Source organism: Chiloscyllium plagiosum, chromosome 24, assembly GCF_004010195.1.
Source record: "Chiloscyllium plagiosum isolate BGI_BamShark_2017 chromosome 24, ASM401019v2, whole genome shotgun sequence".
Taxonomy (NCBI): domain Eukaryota; kingdom Metazoa; phylum Chordata; class Chondrichthyes; order Orectolobiformes; family Hemiscylliidae; genus Chiloscyllium; species Chiloscyllium plagiosum.
In genome coordinates, this window is record NC_057733.1 from 22,170,424 (window position 1) to 22,195,879 (window position 25,456).

The following is a 25,456-nucleotide window of genomic DNA, read 5'->3' on the forward strand; positions in this document are numbered from 1 at the left end:
TAGGGAGGAGGGGCTTGGGGGAGGGGCGTCGGAAATGTGGTAGGTGGAAAGAGGTCACGGTGAGGGTGATAGGTCAGACTGGGGTGGGGGCGGAGAGGTGGGGAAGAAGATTGCAGGTTAGGAAGGCGGTGCTGAGTTCGATGGATTTGACTGAGACAAGGTATTTCCCCTCCCCCCACCTTGTCTCAGTCAAATCCATCGAATTCAGCACCGCCTTCCTAACCTGCAATCTTCTTCCCGACCTCTCCGCCCCCACCCCAGTCTGACCTATCACCCTCACCTTGACCTCTTTCCACCTATCACATTTCCCACGCCCCTCCCCCAAGTCCCTCCTCCCTATCTTTTATCTTAGCCTGCTGGACAAACTTTCCTCATTCCTGAAGAAGGGCTAATGCCCGAAACATCGATTCTCCTGTTCCCTAGATGCTGCCTGACCTGCTGCGCTTCTCCAGCAACACATTTCCAGCTATAATGGACACCTAGCTAAAGGAGGGGCAAAGTGGGTAGCTCAATATCCCTGGATATAGAGTTTTCAGGCAGGATGGGTGGGGTAGTGTATTGATTAAAGAATCAGTTGTAGGTGTGAGAAAGGATGATATACTAAATGGGTTAGCAAATGAGACTTTGAGTTGTGTTTAGAAATGAAAAAGGGACCTACATACCACTAAGAGTACACTATAGACTCTCAAATAGTGAGAGGCAGATGGAGGAACATATATGTTTGATTTCTGCCTTGAGGAATAAGAGGGCAATGATAATAGGAGACTTCAACTATCCTGATATCAACTGGGGCATAATAAAGATGAAACGACATAAGGGGCATTCTGTCAAGGAATTTTTTTTTCCACATCATGTGCAGTTCTGGTCTCCTTCCTATCCAAGAATGTGAAATTTGAAAGGGTTCAGAAAAGATTTACAAGAATGTTGGCAGGGTTGGAGGATTTGAGCTATAGGGAGAGGCTGAATAGGCTGGGGCTGTTTCCCTGGAGCATCGGAGGCTGAAGGGTGACCTTATACAGGTTTATAAAATAATGAGGGGCACGGATAGGATAAACAGACAATGTCTTTTCCCTGGGATGAGGAGTCCAGAACTAGAGGACATAGGTTTAGGGTGAGAGGGGAAAGATATAAAAGGGACCTATGGGGCAACTTTTTGACGAGAGGGTGGTACGTGTATGGAATGAGCTGCCAGAGGAAGTGGTGGAGGCTGGTAGAATTGCAACATTTATAAAGGCATCTGGATGGGTATATGAATAGGAAGGGTTTGGAGGGATATGGTCCAGGTGCTGGCAGGTGGGACTAGATTGGGTTGGGATATCTGGTTGGCATGGAGGGGTTGGACTGAAGGATCTGTTTCCATGCTGTACATCTCTATAAATCTATATAAAAGGGACCTGAGGAGCAACATCTTCACGCAGAGAGTTGTGCATGTGTGGAACGAGCTGCCAGGGGAAGTAGTGGAGACTGGTACAATTACAACATTTAAAAGGCATCTGGATGGATATATGAATAGGAAGGGTTTAGAGGGACATGGGCCACATGCTGGCAAATGGGACTAGATTAGGTTGGGATATCCGGTTAGCGGGGACAAGTTGGACCAAAGGGTCTGTTTCCATATACATCTGACTAACAAAAAGAGAGGAGACAAAATTCTGGGTTTATTTTTGGGAAATGAAGATGGGCAAGTGGATGAAGTGAGAAATTTGCAGTTGACACAAAAATTGTCCATGTCGTGGATATTATGGAGGATAGCTTTAAGCTCCAAAATGATATAAATGAGTTGATGGAGTGCGCAGGAAAGTGGCAAATGGAGTTCAGCTCTGATATGTATGAGGTAATGCATTTGGGGAGGTCAAATAGTAAAAGGAAACACAAAGTAAATGGGAATATACTGAGAGGGTTAGTGAGAAATCTTGGTGTGTAAGTTCACAGGTCCCTACAGGTAGTAGTGCAGGTCGATAAGGTTTTAAAAAGCTATATGGAATGCTCTCCTTTACAAGACGTACAGAAGGGATATAAAAAATAGAGATATAATGATGAAACTGTATATAATACTGGTGAGGCCACAACTAGTGTACTATGTGCATTTCTGGTCACCACACTGGATGTTATTGTTTTGAAGAGTGTGCAGAGAAGATTTACTGGAATGTTGCCATGCTCCAAAATTGGCTTAAGAAACAGTGTTGAAGGGTGTTTTTTGTGACTAGAAGCCTGTATCCAGAAGCATTAACACTATGTTCACTACTGGATCCTTTGCTTTTTGTTGTGTATTTTAATTATCAAGACATGAATATTGGAGATACGATCAGTAAGTTCGCAGATGTCAGGAAAATAGGTGGTATGGTAAATAGTGAGGATAAAAGCCTTGGACTATTGGAGTATATGGATGGGCTGAACAGTGGCAAATAGAATTTACTTCCTGAAAAATGTGGTCTGGATTTTTGAGAGGACTAACAAAATGTTGAATGGTAGGACTTATGAAATACATAGGGTCAGAGGGACTTAGGTGTTCATGTCCATAGATCTTTGAAGGCATCAAGACAGGTACTTCAGGTGATTAAGAAAGCATAAGGGATATTTGTCTTCATTAGTAAATGCATTGAATACAAGATTAAGGTGGTTATTATGGAGCTGTATATAACATTAGTTAGGGCACAGCTGAACTACTATAAGCAGTTCTAGTTACTACACCAAAGGAGGGATGTCATTCCACTAAAGAGGTTGCACAAGTAATTCACCAGGGTGTTGTCTGGGCTGGAGTGATTAAATTACGAAAAGAGACTAAATAGTCTGTGCTTGTTTTCGTTAGAGCAGTAAATTTTCTTTAGAGGGATCTGATTGAAGAGTATAAAGTTCTGAGGAGCACAGACAGGATAGGTAGGCAGAAATCTTCCTGCTCAGGATAGTGATCAGTAACCAGCGGGTAAATTTTTTAAGATAAGTGGCAGAAGGTTTCGAGGGAATTAGAGGAAAAGCCTTTTCATCCAAAGGATTGTTGGTATCTGAAACTCACTGCCTGAATGTGCAGTTGAGGCCGGAACACACACGGCATGTAACGACTATTTAGATGAGCACTTGAAATTCTGTAGCAAACAAGGCTATTGGTCAAGTACTGAAAAATGGAATTAAAATAGCTGGATGTCTGATGACTGGTGTGGACACAATGAACTGAAGGACCTCATTCCCTGCTGTAAAGACTCTGTGACTGTATTTGCATGACAATGTGGCATATTACCCAAGTAGGTCCTATGCTCCAAAAGCAGTGAAAATCTAGCCTGGCCAATTACTGCCCCATCAGTTTACTTTCAGTCATCAGCAGTGATGGAAAGAGGTTGTTGACTATGAAATTGTATTTGCTCAGCAATAACCTGCTCACTGACATTCAGTTTAGGTTCTGCGGGAGCCGTTCAGCTCATTGAAGCCTTGGTCCAAACATGGATTAAAAAGCTGAATTCTAGAGGTGAGGGTGACTGAGCATGACAGCAAGGAGGTATTTGACTAAATATGGCATCAAGGACAAAAGAGTCCGTAAAAATCATGGAGAAAGTTAGAGATATACGTTATTGCTTAGAGATATACGTACCCTGCAGGAAGATGGCATGGTTGTTAGATGTCAATTGTCTCAGTCACACGACATCAGTGGAGGAGTTCTTCAGAATAGTGATACGGACACAGTCATCTTCAGCTGCTTCATCAATAAACTCCTTCCATTATAAGGTCAGAAGTGGGGATATGTGACCATTAGCACCAATGTGCAGCACAGTTCATGAATCCTCAGATATTGTGCCCATATGCAGCAAGATCTGGACAGCATCTGGGCTAAGGCCAATAAGTAATTTTGTTGCCACAAGAGCTTAGTAATGATCGTTTCCAACAAGCAAGAATCTAACCCTACTCCTTTGACATTCAAACATGTTGCCATTACTGAATCCTCCATTACTAATTTCCTGGAGTTTACAGTAACATAAAAACTGAACTTGACCAGCCATATAAATACTGTGGCAGCAGATGAGGTTGAGAGCCGAGGAAGCCTGGGGCAAATACTCCAAATCCTGATCCCTCAAAGCCTGTCTGCCATCTACAAGGCTAAAAAGAAGTGTGATGGAATCATTTCCATTTGCCTAGAAATGCAGCTCCAACAACACTCAAGAAGCTCGACAACATTCAGGACAAAGCGGTTGCTTAAACATTTACTCACTTCATCCAACTCCAATGTGTAGTGGAACAGTGTGTACCTTCCTAATGATGCACTGTAGCAACTCGCCATTGCTTTTTGAACAGCATCTTCTGAACCCACATCTTCTGCCACCTAGGAGGAGAAGGGAAACAGATGCACTGGAGCATTGTCATCTCGAATTTCCCCTCCAGTTCATATACCATCCTGACTTGGAGCTATATCATTGTTCCTTCACTGCTTTTAGGTCAAAATCTTAATGCTAACAGCACTGCCGGGGTACTACTGTCTGTTGACTGCAGTAGTTCAAGAAGGTGCCTCACCACCACCTTTTGAAGGGTAGTTGGGGATGGACAGTAAATACTGACCCAGCCAGTGATGCTCAAATCCCATGAGCAAATAGAAAAATAGATTACCAAAAAATAGAAAGAATACTGAGGGGACTTCAGTACAATTGCATTGGCCCACAGTTTTGACAATAATAGAAGCTAAACAAAGGGAAAAGCTAGAGTTTCTACCTTGCTGACTCTACAATCAGCACATTTGAAAGAAACTGAATATCATTTTCCTTCTGCTATTAATGAGTTAACTTGACTCAGTCAGTAGTGCTGCCACTGAATTATTGGTACTTCAATTCCAGTACAACAATAAGTGACAGCCACGTTGTGGGAATGTCATAAATTGAAATATTTAGTCCAATAATTCAACCCATTTGAAATGATTAGAAGTGTTTGCATTCAATACTAATTCTAAAAAGTGCTATGATTTTCTAGTTCTTCTGCTCTGTGACCTCAGTTAGTCTGAGTGGTGGTGGGAAAGATGCTGGAGTCTATTATAAAGGATGAAATTACGACACATCTGGATAGTAGTAACAGGATAGGTCAGAGTCAGCATGGATTTATGAAGGGGAAATCATGCTTGACTAATCTCCCGGAATTTTTTGAGGATGTAACTCTGAAGACGGACGAGGGAGATCCAGTAGATGTAGTGTACCTGGACTTTCAGAAAGCCTTTGATAAAGTCCCATATAAGAGGTTAGTGAGCAAAATTAGGGTGCATGGTATTGGGGGCAAAGTACTAACTTGGATTGAAAGTTGGTTGGCTGATAGGAAACAAAGAGTAGTGATGAACGGCTCCATTTCGGAATGGCAGGCAGTGACCAGTGGGGTACTGCAGGGATCAGTGCTGGGACTGCAGCTTTCTTTAATATATGTTAATGATATAGAAGATGGTATTCGCAATAACATTAGCAAATTTGCTGATGATACTAAGCTGGGTGGTAGGGTGAAATGTGATGAGGATGGTAGGAGATTACAGGGTGACCTGGACAAGTTAGGTGAGTGGGCAGATGCATGGCAGATGCAGTTTAATGTGGATAAATGTATGGTTATCCACTTTGGTGGCAAGAACAGGAAGGCAGATTGAGGGGATCTGATTGAGACATATAAGATTATTAAAGGATTGGACACTCTGGAGGCAGATGGGTGAATGCCGAACCAAGGACACAGCTTAAAGATACGGGGTAGACCATTTAGGACAGAGATGAGGAGAAACTTCTTCACCCAGAGAGTGGTGGCTGTGTGGATGCTCTGCCCCAGAGGGCAGTGGGGGCCCAGTCTCTGGATTCATTTAAGAAAGAGTTGGATAGAGCTCTCAAGGATTGTGGAATCAAGGGTTATGGAGATAAGGCAGGAACAGGATACTGATTAAGGATGATCAGCCATGACCATATTGAATGGTGGTGCAGGCTCGAAGGGCAGAATGGCCTACTCCTGCACCTATTGTCTATTGTGATGTAATGTCACAATAAAATTTCAGACCTTTTTGCCTTCACTCACACTCAAACTTTCTCTCAAAATGAGAGAAAATGGGGGAAAATAAAATTCACCAGTAATTTCCAATTTCAGCAGTGCAAATGTTACCCTATATTGATGGTGTATTTTTCTAACAGTTGTTTTGTATTGCAGTTGGAGATGGAAGATGAGGACACAATTGATGTATTCCAGCAGCAGACTGGGGGCCAGTACTGACTGCTGACACTCTCCATGTAATTGTCTGATTATCCATAGATCATCAGCGCTTCTGACAAAGCAGCAAGTTACTCTCAGCAGCAATTTGGAAAACATTTGTAGAATATTTTACATCCACATACACCTTCATAAGAGCTTTTATTGTTTGCTGGTTAATCTTATTACATTTGATTTTAAATAATAAAAATGACCAGTTTATACAGAACAATCTGAATCAAATGGTTTTTACTGAAGTCTGCAACAGTAGGAATACTCGACCAAACCAGATTTCTAATTCCCAAAAATCCATTTTAGCAAACTATTTTTTTATTCTATCTGTTTGTGTTTGGCTCCTAATGTAGCTTTTAAAAATTTGTAATAAGATAAATTATTCATTTCATTGTTTTCAGTGGTTTGAACTGGCATAGCTCGCTCAATGGTTGCCATTTCTTGTATCAGTGTAAGGACAAACCCATTATTTTATACAATTTGTATTGTTGTAGACCCACAAAGCATTCTTGGTGCTGTATTAAAGTAGTGTAAAATAGGTCAGAAGATGGGTTCCTTCATTTTGTTTTCCTTGTGTGTCTCTTGTTTCATAAATTCCTTATTAAAACAATTAAAAACTAAACTGTTATGTTTAGCATCTCGTTTTTTTATGCTTTGTAATGTGATTCTACTACAACTGGTTAAAGTAATTAATACTTAATGAAACAGTAAAGTTCTGGGTTTAATCTGCAATCTGTGTCATGCCACGACCAGAATTCTTCATGGGTGAGACCATCTGCATCGCAAACTGTTCCAAAGACCAGGGTGGGCAATGTGCGAGGTCCTTCAGGCTGTTTTCCTATCACTCGGTCAATTAACCGGGCACCTGAAGGATCCTTTCTCAACCCTGCTGACTCACCAGTCGGCACGTTTGAAGAAAACTGTCCTTTATCTTCTGCTATTAATACATTAACTTGGCTCAGTCAGTATTACTATCACTGAATTAATGGTGCTCCACTTCCAGTACAGCACTAAGTGACAGCCACTAAACGATATGGAAATATCATAATTTGAAATGTTTAAATCACGACTAAATTATTTGTTGCTTCAGTTCTGACATGTTAGGAATGTGTTTGTAGATATCCAGCAAGGTTTGGGTCAGACTTGGCCATTAGCTGACTGGATTGGCATATAATGAATAGCGAACTGGTGAGGCACCAGCGGGTGATTGGAATCTGCAGACCAAGGATTGAGTTTGAGCAGATCTCAAAGGATGATAAACAAATTAAGGGAAAAGTACTGTGCACTCTTGTTTGTGGTGCTGCTCACCATAAAGATGTTTTATTAACCAGTATCCATATTTCAGACCAGTTCAATTGGTGCTTATCAATATACTTCCAGTGGCTCCCCTCCAAATGAAATCAGAAGTGCTGCTGAAGCCAATCTGATTTATTATTCTAGTATATATAGTTTTTTTCAGCAAATTGAAAGGAAGAACTTGCATTTAGAGTTCATTATCCTACAAGTCTCTCCCAAAGGCTTTTCATTCAATTAAGTTAAATATAGGAATGAGAGATAAACAATGGCCAGGGCACCAGAAATGAATCTTTCTCTTTCCAGATATGCTTTAGAAACTATTACACACATATGGAACACTGTTCAATATCACATCCAAAAGACAACACCTTTAAGAATTGATGTGTCAGCTCAATGTTATGATCAAGTCCCTTCTGGAATTCACAATCTTCTAACTCTGGCATTAGTGGAATCACTGAGCCATGACTGACAAAGTTTCTCATTCTGTTAAGCCCATTTTTTCTTATCAGCAATGGTAGATTCACTGGGTAGATTTGGAGAATATGGAGCCTAACCACACCCTTCCCTAATACTTTCTTGAAGAGAATGTTTCTATGCAGTAGTTCTGGCTCATCTTGTTCCATTTGCTTCAAGATGTTGGGGCCAGTTTAAAATCTATGCAATATATTGTCTGAAATCAAAATTTGGCCACAGACCTGTTGGACTTAAAAGCTGTGAGCTTCAACCTAGGAATTATCAGTCTTAACATTGCTATTCAAAACAGAGTGAGATAGGTATTTTTTCCTATTATTAAGGAAATCTTAAAATGCACTTGAAAAATCAGAAAATTAACAGTTTTGTTTTACTGAGCCCCTCACAGTGTGGAAAGAAGCACTGGCCCTCCAAAGAGCGTCCCACCCAGAACCAGCCCTGCACCCTACCCCCTAAACCCTGAACCCTGCATTTACCAAAGCCAACTCACCTAGCCAACACATCTCTGGACACTACAGGGCAATTTAGCATAGTCAATCAACCTAATTGCGCACCTTTGGACTCTGGAAGGAAACTGGAGCAGCTGGAGGAAATCCATGCAGACCTGTGGAGAATGTGCAAATTCCACTGATTTGAGATTCTTTTACAGATATAATTTGTAGGAGAGATAAATGGAAATTGGTAGATGTAGTGTATTGGATTTTCATAAAGCACTTTATATGATCATGCACAAAAACAAATTCAGAATAAGAGTCTTTGCAGTTGGAACTTGAAATTATTGGCATAATGATTTTTTTTGCAAATCAATGTGGAATCTTGAGAGTCATATTGCATTGAAGCAAAACTTTTGATCCGACATGTCCATGCCATGCAGGTTTCCCGAGCTTGCCTGCATTTGGCCCATTCCTATTCATGTACCTGTCCAAATATCTTTTAAATGTGGTAACTGTACCTGTACACTTACTCTTGTAATTCATTCCACATGTGAATTACCCTGTGTGAAAAGGTTGCCCATCAGGTCCCTTTTAAATCTTTCTCCTCTCACCTTAAAATTATGCCCTCTAGTTTTGAACTTTTCAACCCTAGGGAGAAGCCTTTGCTATTCACCCTATTTGTGCCCTTCGTGATTTTATAAATCTTTGTAAGATCACCCCTCAACTTTCTACACTCCAGTGAAAAATGTCCCAGCCTCTATAACTTGAACTCTTCAGTCCTGGTAACATCCTTGTAAAAATCTTTTCTGCAACCTTGCCAATTTAATAATACCCTCCCTATAGCAGGGCAACCAGAATTGAACACAGTCCTCCAAAGCGACCTTACCCACATCTTGCACGATTGCAACATGATGTTCCAACCCCCATATTTAAAGATCTGAACAATGAGACCAAGTATGCCAAACACTTAACACCCAGATCATCTGTGATGCACTTTCGAGGAACTACTGACAATCCAATGAACCCAAATTGTGTTACAAGCTTTTGTTCAATATATCACTTTAATTGTTATAAATTCTGTCTTATGATCCCACTCCACTAATTACCTGATGAAGGAACAGCACTCTGAAAGCTAGTACTTCAAAATAAACTTGTTGGACTCTAACCTGGTGTAGTGTGATTTTTTAACTTTGTCTACCCCAGTCCAACACCGGCACATCCACATCAGGCTTCTGAGTGACATCTATTCCAAAGATTTTTGAAAATCCAGATACATTACATCTATTTGTGCATCCTTTTCTACCCTACTAGATAGAGCCTATAATAAAACTCTGAATAGAATTTGCTTTTTGTCAATTAATGTTGATGCTGTCTAATTATATCACAATTGACCCAATTGCAGTTATGAATATTTTCTTTACCAACCTGTTCAGTGATGCTATTACACATCCCTGGAGCTGGTGAAATTTGAATAAGGCCTCTTGGCTTAGAGAAGGGACACTACCATTTCCACAAGTACCCCCAATAGCTTTAATAGATATTTTCTAATCATGCTGTTGAGATATTTATTACCTCTGGAATTGGTGGAATATGAACCCAAGCTTCTTGGTACAGGGTTGGGACACTATTATTGCAGTACAAGAGCTCCTAATCCAATTGCCCTAATAGATATTTTTTAATCAATCTTTTCAGAGATATTATATACTTCTGGAGCAGTTGGGATATGTACCCAGGTCTCCTGTCTCAGAGGTAGGGATACAATCACTGCACCACAAGATTCCTTAATCTAATTGTTCTCATACCACATGCCCATTAATAAATTGTAGTTTCCCTACAATTTATTTCTAACTGTTTTTAGTTCTCTATTTTTCCACCTCTCCCTTTTTAATAGGGAAATTATACTTGATACAACATTTTCAACATGTTAATATTACTTAGAGAAGTAGGATTGTTAACAACATCATAGTCAACTTTCAGAGGGGAGTCCACTATTCTCTCCTGGTAGATGGAGTCAAACTGTTAATTCTGAAACACAAGAAAAGGGTTCTTCCAATCTCCAACAGTTTCAATTCTATAAAATAAATTATAAAAAATAAATTCAGGAGCTGCATGGAGAATAACGTAATGGATGCTATTATAATGAACACAGTCATTGAAATTTGGGATGCAGCAAAAAGGGTAGAATCTGTCTGATTAAAATGTTGCAGCTTTGTGTATTTTTGATGGAAATGCATTAATTGTGACCTCACTACGTTTGAATGTATATTAGAGTGATGGCTTTTTGTGTGAGATTTAATTTGGGGGCATGGAAGGTGGGAGAGGATTTTGAGGTTGTTGACCTGCCCGCTGAGCTGGTAGGTTTGTTTGCAGATGTTTCATCACCATACTAAATAACATCAGTGCACCTCTGGTGAAGCATTGGTGTTCTGTCCTGCTTGCTGTTAATGTGTCCTGGTTTGCTGAGGTGGGTGATATCATTTCACAAGTTAAGCTACAAATCTTCTCAAGAAGATTTTTGTTCTGTCTTTTGTGCTAGTTTAAATAGTGCTTCTAGGAAATTACTGCTATTCTTGAGTTGTGGTTTTGAGTTTAATGGAAAATGATAATTTATTATAATTCTGCTTGAGAGTCCAAATATATATGTCAACACAAGTGCAGAAGGTATTAGTACAAGATTGCATCATTAATAAATGAGTTATTTGAGGCTGAAAAAAGTTCCAGAAAATCAAAAAGGTAGCCCCCAGAGATCAAGAATAGCCCTTCACAAAGTCTCAAAAAGAGCTCTTAAAAATATAACTTTTCTCTATTAATAAAACTTAGCTTACCATAGGAGTAACTTTCTCTCAACATGTTTGGTCAACATCAATGACTTTTGCACAAGTACGCTCAGGTCCCTCTGCTTCTGTACCTCTTTTAGAGTTGTACCCTAGGTATTGTCTTTGTATGTTCTCCTTATCAAAATGCAGCTTTTCATTGAACTTCAAGTGCCACCTGTCTGTCACTAACACCATTTTCTCTATATGCTCACGAATTTCTTTGTTATCTTTACCAGCATTTTTTGGGTATTATTTCTGACTTCCAACGTTCACAGTATTTTGTTTTTTGTACTATATTTGTATTGGTGTTGATGCAATTTCTTTTGTGTTCTCTAGTCGCTATCCTTTTGGCTCATATCATCTGGGCATAGCTGCAGGAACGGAATTTTAAGAACTCATCAGTCAGCATTGCTGTATATTTGGATATTTCTTTTATTCATATCGCTGATGATCTACTTATGCTCCTATTTTGTATATTTCTAAGGAGAAATATCTCGCCATTTCTTGCAGCCTTATCTCATCTCCTCTTTAAGCGTTGGATACAAGTGATAGTGGGGTTCCCTATCTGGGTTGCGCGATTAATAGCGCTGCTTTGTTTTCAACCAACCTCTGTCCCTGTTTTGCCCTCTTTCATCGAATTTTATCTCCTTTTAGTTTCACTCTTCCTTCCAGTTTTGCCCTTTCCCCCCCAATTTTAACTGCTCACGACTAGCTTTGCCCCTCCTTTGCCTCTGGCTTGGCTCTTGCATTACGTCACCTCAACTCAAACAAAGCCCGCTGAATGTGTCACTCAGTGGAGACATTCCGCCTTCTGGGCGTGATTGGCAGCTCCTTTCGCCAATGGCATTGGGGTCGTTTGTCATGGTTACCAATGGGCGGGAGAGATGTCCGGGATTTGTACCAATGGACAATCAGCAAGGGCGGGGTTTACCTGCCGGTTTATAAATAAAACGGCAGCGAGTACTCGGATTCGCCGCGAGAGACTGAGGAGTTCGAAGCCGTTGCTTTTATAGTTACGGACTGCAAGAAGTGGGGGAAACGGCAATAACCGGCGTCTGAAATGACTACAACCACTACATACCAAGGCCTGGACTCCACAGGCCGTAGCAGCTCCAGGTATTCCGGGGACCGTTACATGCCGTTATAACAGACGGGGTGTTGAGGGGCGGCGGCAGCATTTCCACCGCGGGAGCCAACCGCCCGGTTCGATGTGAATCGTTGAGACAAAGGACTGGGTTTGGTGTTCAGGCTGGGATCTGGGGGCTCAGGGGAGAGATGGGAGAATACTGCCTCAGTCTCCTCCTGCCGCGGAGAGGGTCGGAACCCTTGGCAGTTGTTTCTTGTCCTGTCAGCCTGGGACAGAATCTATACCCTGAGGTTTCCCCCCCCCCCCCCCGGCCCTCAGGGAAGGTCTTTACCTTTTGAGTGTTGTCTCCTTAAAGTCCACACCGTGAACTATTGCCTTTCGCAACTGGGCAAGTTGTACCTTACCACCACTAGCCTCCCAACCCTTACCACAAGGTTTCCAACCTGACGTGCTGCCTTTCTGGACATCTCCACCGCTGCCACCGCCCACCCACACTATTCTTTCCCCCCCGGGGTAGGATCTGAAGCTTTGGGTGTTGCCCCTCTTGGCATCAGTGGCTCCTGTGATGTATGGGCGTTTTTTTATTGCTCCTTGGTTGTCTGAAGCAGGCGCAGTGCATGCGAGTTTCTGTCACTTCACATTAGACAGTGGACATAATGGATGAGTCCACTGCCAGCTACTACAGGATGCCAGCGCATCTTGATACAGTGCTGCAGCAATGTTTTAATTGGCCAAAACGAACCCTTTGTTTTATCTCTTTGAGCAGTATTCTTTGGTTACTAAGGGTTTGGGTAAGTGTAAAAAGACAGCTGCATGGTTATGATGGTCTGTACATCTTGGAATGCCTCCAAAGGTCTCGTTATTGGTCTTGGTTGTTCCAGTTGTACATTGGTGAATCAGAAATTCCAGGGGACTTTGAATGACAAAGTCAGCAATATTGCATGTTGTTACAAAGGGTAAAATGATATCTGTCCTTGTGAAATAATCTTAATCAGAACCATGGGTGGGTCTTTCATTCACTCTTAATCAAAGGAAGTTGGCAGTCTTCAGCTATCTTTCTATAGTTCTTCAATACTTACCTGTTTCGGTGCCATTGATCAGTGGCAGGAACCTCAACCTCTTATAAGAGCAGAAGGTAATGATAGTTAAGGCTAATTTCAGATGTTTAAACTGGCCTGAAAATTGTACCATGATCTTGTATTGAAATGCACAGACTATCTGTGTGCAAAGAGGAGGCTGTTTGTTTGGATGTAACCCTTTGTCTGGCTTGATGTTGCCTGAGTTGAAAATGTGTTGCTGGAAAAGCGCAGCAGGGTCAGGCAGCATCCAAGGAACAGGAGAATCGATGTTTCGGGCATTCTGAAGAAGGGCTTATGCCCAAAACGTCGATTCTCCTGTTCCTTGGATACTGCCTGACCTGATGCGCTTTTCCAGCAACACATTTTCAGCTCTGATCTCCAGCATCTGCAGTCCTCTTTCTCCTTGATGTTGCCTGAGCCATGCGCAAGCACTGGGGACCTCAATCCATCTTTATTTGCAGTCTGATGAGCTTGCTTATATATTTGTCTTCACATATACATGTGCATATGTTGCAGATATGTCACAGTTTAGATTGAATGCTCAGCCTCTGGTGTTAGTCTGGAACATGAAATACTGCTGCTGCAAAGTCGAGGGTGTGGTTGGGCATTTGCCTGTTGTCTCTGTCAATAATGGCCATTCATTTTAAATATACTTTTGTCTAAAATGCCTGTCATATAGGAATCTTTTAATCGATAAGTGTTTTCTTGTGACTTTGAATGGAGAATTAAATGATTAACTGAGGTGGCCATTAGTTTTTACTATTCAAGGCTGGATTGATTCATTTGGTTTCTGTAATATTAAAGGAAAACAAAATAAGAAAGATGGGTGTTTCCCAATGCTTTGGTTGCATATGTAGTGTTTCTGAAGATGGAAATCTGTGCTGGCTACCCTTAAAACTGGCTGTGTGCAATTAGGCAGGCTTTACCTGCATCTAGTCTTAATGTGGCAGTGAAACAAAGAAAAGGAAGCAAATCCTGAACTCAGAATTCCCCCTATCTTGGACACCTCTTCCCACATTCTCCGATACCTACCAATTTGAGAATTGGGTTGGCTAGTTACGTAATCCATGGCAGAAATTCCTCACCATGAGTTATGTCTTCTGCAAATCGAGCAACAGCTGAGACTGACTAAAAATGTCAGTTCAGTTTGGATTCTCAGGATTGCTCTGTTTCAAAACTTGTTATATTTGTCCAAGTGTGGGTGGAAGAAGTGAATTTGAGTTGAGCATGACTGCCTTTCTCATCAAGGAGCTAAAGTAAGTTTTTGAGGTCTAAGGAAATCTGTGGCCAATAGTGGAAGAACTCTTCACTGGTTGGATGCTGACCAAGCATATGAACTAATAGTAAGTGTTCTTGTGGCACAGTGGTATTGACCCATTTCTGGATCAGAAGGCCTGGATTCAAGTTTCACCTGTTCAAGAAGTGTCATAATATCTACTTTAAAAATATCAGTAACCAGATAGTTTTGGTTTAGTAGTCATTCACTGTCAGGACAGTGCTTGAGGCCCAACTGTTGACCTTACTATCAAAAGAAGATTAAAAGTGGCCATGTTATCTGATTTCCCCATATTCAGTTTGATTCCCAACTTTGGGAAGCAATCTGGCATCATGCAAGTTGGGCTAGTTTCTAGCTTGGACTGAGAAATATTCAACAATTTCTCAAAACCAGGCAATGACTAAGAATTTCATTCCATCTTTTTACATTCAATGGCTAATCCTTAGACTAGTCCCCACTTTTGATATTGCAATTCTTACCATTGGCAAGAAATGGACCTACAGTAGTCAAAACTTGGTGGAGAGGACAGCGAAGAAGGTTACCTCAGATTACAACGGGATCTTGATTAGATGAGCCAATGGGCTACGGAGTGGCAGATGGCGTTTTAATTTAGATAAATGCGAGGTGTTGCATTTTGGGAAAGAAAATCTTAGGACTTACACACTTAATGGTAAGGTCCTAGGGAGTGTTGCTGAACAAAAGAGACCTTGCAGTGCATGTTCATAGCTCCTTGAAAGTAGAGTCGCAGGTAGGTAGGATAGTGAAGAAGGCGTTTGGTATGTTTTTCTTTATTGGTCAGAGCATTGACTATATGAGTTGGGAGGTCATGTTGCAGCTGTACAGAACATTGGTTAGGCCACTGTTGGAATATTGTGTGCAGTTCTGGTCTCCTAATTGGAAAGATGTTGTGAAACTTGAAAGGGTTCAGAAAAGATTTACAAGAATGTTGCCAGGGTTGGGGGATTTGGGCTTCAGGGAAAGGTTGAATAGGCTGGGGCTGTTTTCCATGGAGTGTCGGAGGCTGAGGGGTGACCTTATAGAGGCTTATAAAATCATGAGGGGCACGGACAGGATAAATAGACAAAGTCTCTTCTCTGGGGTCAGAGTCCAGAACTAGAGGGCATAGGTTTAGGGTGAAAGCGGAAAGATACAAAAGAGACCTGAGGGGCAACTTTTTCATGCAGAGGGTGTTAAGTGTATGGAATGAGCTGCCAGAGGAAGTGGTGGAGGCTGGTACAATTGCAATATTTAAAGGGCATCTGAATGGCTATATGAATAGGAAGGGTTTGCTGGAATATGGGCTGGGTGCTGGCAGGTGTGACTAGATTGGGTTGGGATATCTGATCGGCATGGATGAGTTGGACCAAAGGGTCTGTTTCCATGCTGTACATCTGACTGTATGATTAAATGAATGCTTTGAATGCAGGAACTGATCAGAGGTTAGGAGTTGTGCTGTGACTCTCCACCTGACTCCTTTGTGGTTTTTCTGTGATTGTCCTATGACACCGGTCAAGAGGCAGGAAAAAATGCATCACTTGTTTGGGTGAGTGTAGTTGTAATTATGCCAAAGCCTAACACAATTCAAGTAGCCTCTTCATAGGTGCCCATCTGCCACCTAGCTATTCACCACTGTTGCTGTCTGGCTGTAGAATGTAGCATCAACACAATATACTGCAGCTACTTAAAAAGCCTTCTTGGATAGCATAGGCTAACCACCTTCAAGTTCTCCTCCAAATTTTGTACGTTTCTGACTTGGAACTTCATTGCCATTTATTTGTTGCTGGTTCAAAGTCTTTGAACTCTTTGACAGAGCATTTGGGAGAATTTTCAGGTGGACTTCAGTGGTTTAATAAGTCACTTCTTACTGTTGTCCTGAGATTTGCCTTGCTTCAATTTTCAGTTCTGTTGGGACTTCTCATAATAAGCTTTGTCCCAACATACAGCAGGACTTGGACAGTACAGTGCCCATATGTCATGAATGAAGAGTCAGAATTATTATGATACAGAAGGAGATTGGAGATAATTTGACTCTTTGAGTAGAGCTCATTTTTTGTACTAGCTTCCAATCTCATACTGTCTGGCCCAAAATGCTGTTATGATAGCTATTCCAGTCTTTACAACAGTGACACAAAATATACTTTAATATAGTTGCAACCATAGAATGGTTACAGCACTGAGAAGGCCATTGCATCTGTGGTTCTCTACAAGAGCACCATGTCTAGTTCCATGCCCCCTTGTTTCCCTGCAGCTCAGAAAATGTTTTCTGTTGTAAACCCCATGTTGCTTCCATCACAATCTCTGACATGGAGAGTGGTTAAGATGTTAAACTCAATGTCTTCCACATCAAAGTCACTGCCCTTCTTGACCCTCTGTTACTTCAAAGATTTCAATAAGGTAGTTAAATACATTTTACATTAAGAAATCAATAATGGCTTTCTTTAGTTTACATGAATTTATCTGAGACTATTAATTTTGTTCTGAATTACTGTTTCGAGAAGTTTTCCCCATCACTGAAGTCAAATTGACAGCTCCTGTGCAGTCCTGCTCCCTTGGCTTTCAGCCACTATTGCTGAACAATATATTCCCTTGTGGTTGGTTGTGCCTGCAGTTCAGCAACCTTAGTAAGTAACTTTACATACTTGCACATGTCTTGTAAACTTAATTTAACCTCTCTCAATCTGACTCTTTGTGCCTTCCTATTTAAATATTTCTAGAACTTCCTTCTCTCCCAATTCCTTGTGAACTTATTTTTCTATGTACTCCCCTACAAGTTAGTTTAAATCTTTTGAACAGCACAAGCAAAAATGTTTTGTCCTGGGTTCTTTTTTTATATGGAAGTCTAATGTGTAGAACACTGAAGATGTGATCTGTCATTGTGAAAAGGCTTTCTTTAATAGTGTCCTTTGTTTTTCAAGATGCTAAATGTAATGTGACATCTTTGTTTTGGACGATTGGCTGAATACCGATACCCTTTGGAGTATTCAAGAGCTGATTTTGATGTTGTGCGGGTTTAAGGTTCACAGAAGTTTGTTTTTCATTTTGCAAGCAGAGTGTTGCAGCCTCCTGGTGGTGGATCCAGTATCTCATTTGGGGTGGAGGAAAATGTTAAACCGGTGCATCCTCGTTCAAACAAGACTGCATCGAATATCTTTGGACCACCAGTAGAAAACCAGCCTGTGGCTAGAAGAAGCAATCCACCAGGTGCAGTACAGTATATAATGCAAAAGCAAAATATTGCAGATACTGGAAATCTGAAATTAAAAATAAAAATGCTGGAAACCGTGAGTCAGGCAGAATCCATTGGGGGGGGAAATTTAACTTTTCAGATTGACTCGCCATCAACTGAAAAGATAAATATAATAGATTTTAAATAGTTGAGTGGAGTAATGAGGGATAAGATCAAAAAGGAAGTTTGTGATGGGGTACAAGGCAGGACAGATTAAATAACAGAAGCAAGGATGATGCGAAGGGGGAAACTTTGAGTAGTTAGGCTATGTAATTGTAGTATGGAGACAGGTTCAACTGAAGCATTAGAGGGCTTTTGATTATTTTAATAAAATAGTGTATGGGTGGAGTTGGGGAGCACGAGATACAGGCATAATGATGTTTGTTTGAAGAGCTGGTGAAGGCATGGGCCAAATGACTGCCTCCTGCACCATAATAATTGATTTCTGTGAACAACCTATTGTGAATCTGGGAGGAAATAAAGGGGTGAGAACAGAATGATCTGAAATAGATCAGGCTTGCTTGAGGTTCCTGTCAACCAAACTGAGATTCATCCTTGACCAAGGAAAAAGAAAGCATTGAAAGCCTTTTTATAGAAAGCTGCATTATCTGAACAGGTGTGACTGTGAAACTGAGAATTAAATGGTCCTCTAAAGAAGTTGGGTGGTCAAGCCAGCTGCAAAATTTGCTGGGCTCAGAGTTTCTAATGGCTGGCTGAAATGCCAGATTATTGAATTTCTACCTTACATGTTGACAATAGTCCTCTTCTCTTTAAGAATTTTTCTTGAGTGAGAATTACACCTGATGGTGGAGGGCCCACGTACCAAATTGTACATGCATTTGTCATGATCCTCCACTTTCTGTAATCTACAGATTTGAAAAAGTATGGAGGAAGTTGGATTTGGAGTTGAAATGAGGCCTGTTTGGTAAACTGAGATTGTAGTGTATAAAATCAGCTTCGAAGTCAAAACTTTAAACTATCTTTTGTATTAGTTATTACATGGTTTTTCCTGTCGAAAATGTGACCAGAAGCTGGTGTGGGGTTCATATAGGATACTGAGACCAATTTTATTAAAATCCACCAATAACTTGGATGGAAGCACAGAATGTATACAACCAAATTTTGCTGATGACACAAAGATAGGTGGGCAATTGTTGTCAAGATTTCAGTGATTGGTTAAGTGATTTGGCAAAATAAATTGACAACATCCTTGTAAATCTTTTCTGAACCCTTTAAAGTTCTGATAGAATGGAGAACCAGAACCAGAACCAGAATAAATTCGGAAAGTAGAAACCTACAAACAGGAGTAGACCATTCAGCTTGCCCTTCCATTCAGTGTAATCATGGCTGTTTGAACACTTCAAAGCCTTTTATAAACCCTATCCCCCATAAATTGTACACCACCAGAAATCTGAAATCTATTGATCTGTACCTGAACCTAGACACTGGAATTCCCGATCAGAGCTGTGGAAACAAAGTTTCCTAACCCTTTGAGTTTTAAAAGGTCTCTCCTCTTACCTAAGTGGCATCTCCCTTATTTTCAAATTGTGCACCTGATTCTAGACTCAACAATCTGGGAAACATCTAGCCTACATCTACTGTCTGTCCTCTTCTAAATATTTAGAAAGTTTCAATATGTTCATTTCTTGTTCAAAATGCTAAGAATATAGGCCCAGCTGGCCACTCTCTCTTCCTCGCTCAGTCCTGTCTTCCTAAAACATGTCTGGTGAACGTACCTTGCATTCTGGCAGTTGTATTGTTCCTGAGATAAGACTAAGATTGTGCTCACTACTCCAGATGTGGTCAAACCAAGCTTCTACATAATGAAGCATGACTTCTCTACTCTGAACTCAAACCTACTTGAAACCTGACACTAGTCCTATGTGGAACTACTTTGCCATTCATTCACTGTTGTTTTCAAAATCCTAGAATTCTTTCTAAAGAGCACTGTTGGTCTACTTGTACCACGTGGATTTCAGAGATTAAAGCAGTCAGTACCCTATTCTCAAAGCAATAAATACTGGCCTAGCCAGTGACACCCACATCCTAACCAGTCTTTTTAAAGAAATGAATCAAACACTTTCTCAACCACAGACTCTAACCAATCCCATTTACTATTTTCTAAATGGTTCTGCTATAACCACCTGATTTATTTCTCGTAACTTATCTGTCAGATGTTTAGCTGACAGGTTTATAGTTTCTTGGTGTAGTAAATGCAAATTGCTGGAGAAACTTAGCAGATCTTGCAGCATCTGTGTAGAGAAACGGAGTTAACATTTCATGTTCAAAGGCTGTTCAAACATTTGGAGTTTGAAGAGTCATTGAATTTAAAACATTAACTCTGTTTCTTTCTCCAAAGAAGCTACCAGACCTGTTGCATTTCTCCAGTTTTAATTTCAGATTTCAGCATCTGCAGTCTGATTTTTTATTTATTCCTGCTATTATTTTTTCTCCTCTTGAATGAACATGTCATATTTGCTGATTTCCAAACCACTGGGAGCCTTCTAGAAGAAATCTCAAGAAGTTTGGATGATTATATCCACTTCTGCTATTAGCTTTGTGTTCATTTTTAAAATCAGAGGATGCATGCCATCAGGTCCTGGGACTTGACGGCCATCAAGTCAATATTTTCCTAGTATCTCTGTAGTAGTGATAAGTCCCGTTCTATGAGTTAGTCATAGAGAGATACAGCACAGAAACAGACCTTTCGGTCCACCTCGTCCATGTTGACCAGATATCCCAACCAATCTAGTCCCAACTGCCAGTACCTGGCCCATATCCCTCAACCTTCCAATTCATATACCTATCCAGATGCCTTTTAAATGTTGCAATTGTACTAACCTCCACCATTTCCTCTGGCAACTCATTCCATACATGTACCACCCTCTGTGTGAGAACGTTGCCCCTTAGGTCCTATAAAGCTCTATAAGGTCACTCCTCTGCCTCCGACACTCCAGGGGAATCAGCCCCAGCCTATTTAACCTCTCCCTATAGCTCAAATCCTCCAACCCTGGCAACATTCTTGTAAATCTTTTCTGAACCCTTTAAAGTTCCGATAGAATGGAGACCAGAATTGCATGCAGTATTCCAGAAGTGGCCTAACCAATGTCCTATACAATCGCAACATGACCTCCCAACGCCTGTACTCCATACTCTGATCAATAAAGAAAAGCATGCCAAATGCCACCTTCACTATCCTATCTCCCTGCGACTCCACTTTCAAGGAGCTATGAACCTGCCCTCCAAGGTCTTTGTTCAGCAACACTCCCTAGGATCTTGCCATTAAGTGTATACGTCCTGCTAAGATTTGCTTTTCCAAAATGTACCGCCTTTCATTTATTTAAATTAAACTCCATCTGCCACTTCTCAGCCCATTGCCCTGTCTGATCAAGATCCCATTGTAATCTGAGGTCACCTCCTTTGTCGTCCACTACACCTCCAATTTTGGTGTCATCTGCAAACTTATGAACCATACCTCTTATGCTCACATCCAAATCATTTATATAAATGACAAAAACTAGTGGACCCAGCACAGACCCTTGTGTTACTCCACTGGTCACAGGCCTCCAATCTGAAAAACAAGCCTCCACCACCACCACCTGTCTTCTACCTTTGAACCCATTCTATATCCAAATGGCTAGTTCTCCCTATATTCCATGAGATCTAACCGTGTCTCCCATAGGGAACTTTGTCGACTCTTACTGAAGTCCATATCTATCACTTCCACCACTCTGCCCTCATCAATCGTCTGTTACTTTAAAAAAACTCAATCAAGCTTGTGAGGCATGATTTCCCCCACACAAAGCTATGCTGACTATCCCTAACCAGCCCTTGCCTTTCCAAATACATCCTGTCCCTCAGGATTCCCTCCAACAACTTGGCAACCACTGATGTCAGGCTCACTGGTCTATAGGTCCCTGGCTTCTCCTTATCTCCTTTCTTAAATAAGGGTACCACATTAGCCAACCCCCAGTCGGCCAGCACCTCACCTGTGACTATTGATACATATATCAGCAAGGGGCCCAGCAGTCACTTCCCTCGCTTCCCACAGAGTTCTAGGGTAAACCTGATCAGGTCCTGGGGATTTATCCACCTTTAACCGTTTCAAGACATCCAGCATTTCCTCCTCTGTAATCTGGACATTTTGCAAGATGTCACCATCTATTTCCCTACAGTCTATATCTTCCATATCCTTTTCCACAGTAAATACTAATGCAAAATACTCATTTAGTATCTCCACCATCTCCTTCGCTCCACACAAAGGCTGCCTTGCTAATCTTTTGAAGGGCCCTATTTGCTTCCTAGTTACCCTTTTGTCCTTAATGTATTTGTAAAATCCCTTTGGAATCTCTTTAGTCCTAATTGCCAAAGTTATCTTTTGCCCTCCTAATTTCCCTCTGAAGTATATTCCTACTGCCTTACTACTCTAAGGATTCACTTGATCTATCTTGTCTATACCTGACATATGCTTCCTCCTGTTTCTTAACCAAATCACAATTTCTTTAGTCATTCAGCCTTTCTTGTCACCCTAACAGGAATATACTGTCTCTGGACTCTCTCTCATTTCTGAAGGCTTCCCATTTTCCAGCTGTCCCTTTACGTGTGAACATCTGCTCCCAATTAGCTTTTGAAAGTTCTTGTCTATTACCATCAAAATTAGCCATCCTCCAATTTAGAACTTCAACCTTTAGATCTAGTCCATCCTTTTCCATCACTATTTTAAATCTAATAGAATTATGGTCGCTGTCCCCAAAGTTCCCTCCACCCGACACCTCAGTCACCTGCCCTGCCTTATTTCCCAAGTGTAGGTCAAGTTTTGTATCTTCTCTTGTAGGTACATCCACATACTGGCTCAAAATCTTCGTGTACACACTTAACAAATTCCTCCATCTAAACCCTTAACACTATGGCAGTCCCAGTCTGGAAAGTTAAAATCCCCTACCATAACCACCCTATTATTCTTACAAATAGCTGAGATCTCCTTACAAGTTTTTCTCAATTTCCTGCCGAGTATTAGGGGGTCTATAATATAATCCCAATAAGGTGATCACCCTTTCTTATTTCTCAGTTCCACGCAAATAACTTCCCTGGATGTATTTCTGGGAATATCCTCCCTCAGCACAGCTGTAATGCTATCCCTCATCAAAAAAGCCCCCCCCCCCCCACCCCCTCCCTTTCTGTCCTTCCTGTAGCATTTGTTTCCTGGAACATTAAGTTGCCAGTCCTGCCCATCCCTGAGCCATGTTTCTGTAACTGCGATGATATCCCAGTCCCATGTTCCTAACCATGCCCTGAGTTCATCCCTGTTAGGCCTCTTGCATTGAAATAAATGCAGTTTAATTTATCAGTTCTTCCTTGTTCTCTACTTAGTCCCTGTCTGCCCTGACTGTTAGACTTGCTTCTGTTCTCAACTGTACCAGTCTCGGATTGATCTCTTTCCTTGTTATCTTCCTGGGTCCCACCCCTGACCTTACAAGTTTTAATCCACCTGAGCAGCTCTAGCAAATCTCCATGCCAGTATATTTGGCCCCTACCAATTCAGGTGCAATCCGTCCTTCTTGTACAGGTCACTTCTACCCCAAAAGAGATTCCAATGATCCAAAAATGTGAATCCCATACACCAGCTCCTCAGCCATGCATTCATCTGCTCTATCCTCCTATTCCTACCCTCACTAGCTTGCAGCACCGGGAGTAATCTTGAGGATCTCCTTTTTTAAATTCCTGCCTAACACTCTATATTCTCCCTTCAGAATCTCATCTTTTTCCCTTCCTTTTTTGCTGGTTCCAGTGTGTACAATGACTTTTTGCTGGTCACTTGAGAGCATTCTGCACCTTCTGAGACATCCTTGATCCTGGCACCAGGGAGGCAACATGCTTTGGCGATTATTCTAAGTCTTCTACTTTACAGTGGTCAAACTCAAAATACCTGTTCAATGCCTCTGCCATTCCTTTGTTCTTCATGGTGAATCCTTTAGATGTCCTCTCTGGAGGACCAACATTTGCATTATTACTCTGTCCAAATTTTCCACAATGTTAGGTTTCTCAAACTTTACTTTTTGTCATTCCTTGGAGACTTTCAGAACTTGTAATGTCCTGACTTACCACTAATCCTAACACAAACTACACAAGTACAGTACTGAATTTCTCAGTTTGATACTGTCCATGACATCCTATTTTGCTATGGATGACTTGTCTTTTTTTTTCAGACTTTGAGTTCTATCACAAAGGTCTGTCACTGCAGCTCCAATTGCTTATTTTTTAACCTAATTTCCCAATTCCTGTCCGTGAGCTCTACTTTAATCGCCTTTTTTATCATTTTTTCAGATTTTAAAATATTTGTCTTAGACTAGGGCTTCTCTCCTACAATCTCCAGGTGAAATTCTACCATGTTATGACTGGTGTCACTTGTGTTTTCTTTACAAAGAGGATGCTGATTACTTGTCTTATTGTTCATTGCCCTGAATACAGTTGAAGAAGTCTCCTTCCAGGCTACCTTTTGACACTTTGTGCAATCAGTATGTAAAATAGTCACCATAGCTTTTAACCTTTCTTACACATCCAATTTCTACTAATCTATCCTACAGTACAACCACTGTTAAGGAATTTATAAGCTACTTTCATAAGTAACACCTGACCTTTATCTACACCTTCTCTCCTCCTAGAGCTAAGGTAATCTCTTGCAATTGTACTAATGTAACCTTTAGAGCTACTTCACCACTTCCTCCTGAATATTCAGGTCTCAACCTTTGTCATCTTGCAGGCATGTCTCTCTAATGGATCTCTGTTAATATGCATTTATTTCTAGTTGTACAAAACAGGTGAATTGTTTTTTGTGCATGTACCAAAACTAAAGCCCCAAAAGACTTGTTTTACAAATGTATTATATACCATTTTTGGTCTTAACAATTGATGCAGTCAAGTTTTGTTTTGCCTTATCCTGCCACACTGTTACAATGATCCAAATCACCACCCTGTTGTATTACCTGGTTTTCTTTTTAAATTATCTTTTTTTTCTCTCATAACTTGATCCCATAGCCCCAACCCTGATCCATTTGCAGTCACACTCTCTTATGCCTGACCACTGACTAAATCAGATGACCCTATCCAAATGTGTTTAATTGACTTCTGTATGCACGCAAATAACACTCATAGTTGCTATATCAGTGTCTGCAGCTTAACGTTAAGTGCTCTAACCCTGAGCTGGAGCTCCTCAAGCTGCAGACACTTGGCCAGATGTGGCTGCCTTGGAATACAGTAGCAACCATTCACTGCTCCCTGATCGTGCACAGACAAGCAGGAGGCTGGAGGATCCTAGCAATTCAATCAGTATCAGTAGATGAAGTCAACGTTGAGTGTAACCTTTCTTCTGCAGTGGGGGTGGGGAGAAGGGCAGAGTGGTCAGGTAGGGATAGGTGAACAGAGGGTATGGCCTGGTTGGTCGCTGGGAGGAATGTATCCAATTGGTGGCTGGAAGGAAGGGTCAGTCAGAGATATGGAGCCGGGGGCAGACTTTGAAATTGGAGAACGGAGTCCTCTGGGCTGGAGGTTGCCTAGGCGGTAGATGAGGTTTCCCTCCAAT

At 41.2% G+C, this 25,456-nt stretch overlaps 2 protein-coding genes across 5 annotated transcripts in view; both read left to right on the forward strand.

The window, feature by feature from the left end:
• Positions 1-6,814, forward strand: part of LOC122562064 (small ubiquitin-related modifier 3) — a 43,443-nt gene extending 36,629 nt beyond the window's left edge. The window contains exon 4 of the mRNA XM_043714538.1: positions 6,142-6,814. Within this exon, the coding sequence (XP_043570473.1) occupies positions 6,142-6,204 (63 nt within the window). The 3' untranslated portion in view covers positions 6,205-6,814. The remainder of the gene's footprint in view (positions 1-6,141) is intronic.
• A 5,346-nt stretch (positions 6,815-12,160) lies between these two features.
• LOC122562066 (jupiter microtubule associated homolog 2-like) overlaps positions 12,161-25,456 on the forward strand; it is a 39,751-nt gene continuing 26,455 nt past the window's right edge. The window contains exons 1-2 of one of the 4 annotated variants that reach the window (XM_043714544.1): positions 12,161-12,325; positions 17,698-17,852. In XM_043714544.1, the coding sequence (XP_043570479.1) occupies positions 12,270-12,325; positions 17,698-17,852 (211 nt within the window). In that variant the 5' untranslated portion in view covers positions 12,161-12,269. The remainder of the gene's footprint in view (positions 12,326-17,697; positions 17,853-25,456) is intronic. The other 3 variants (XM_043714542.1, XM_043714541.1, XM_043714543.1) reach the window with 3 other exon arrangements.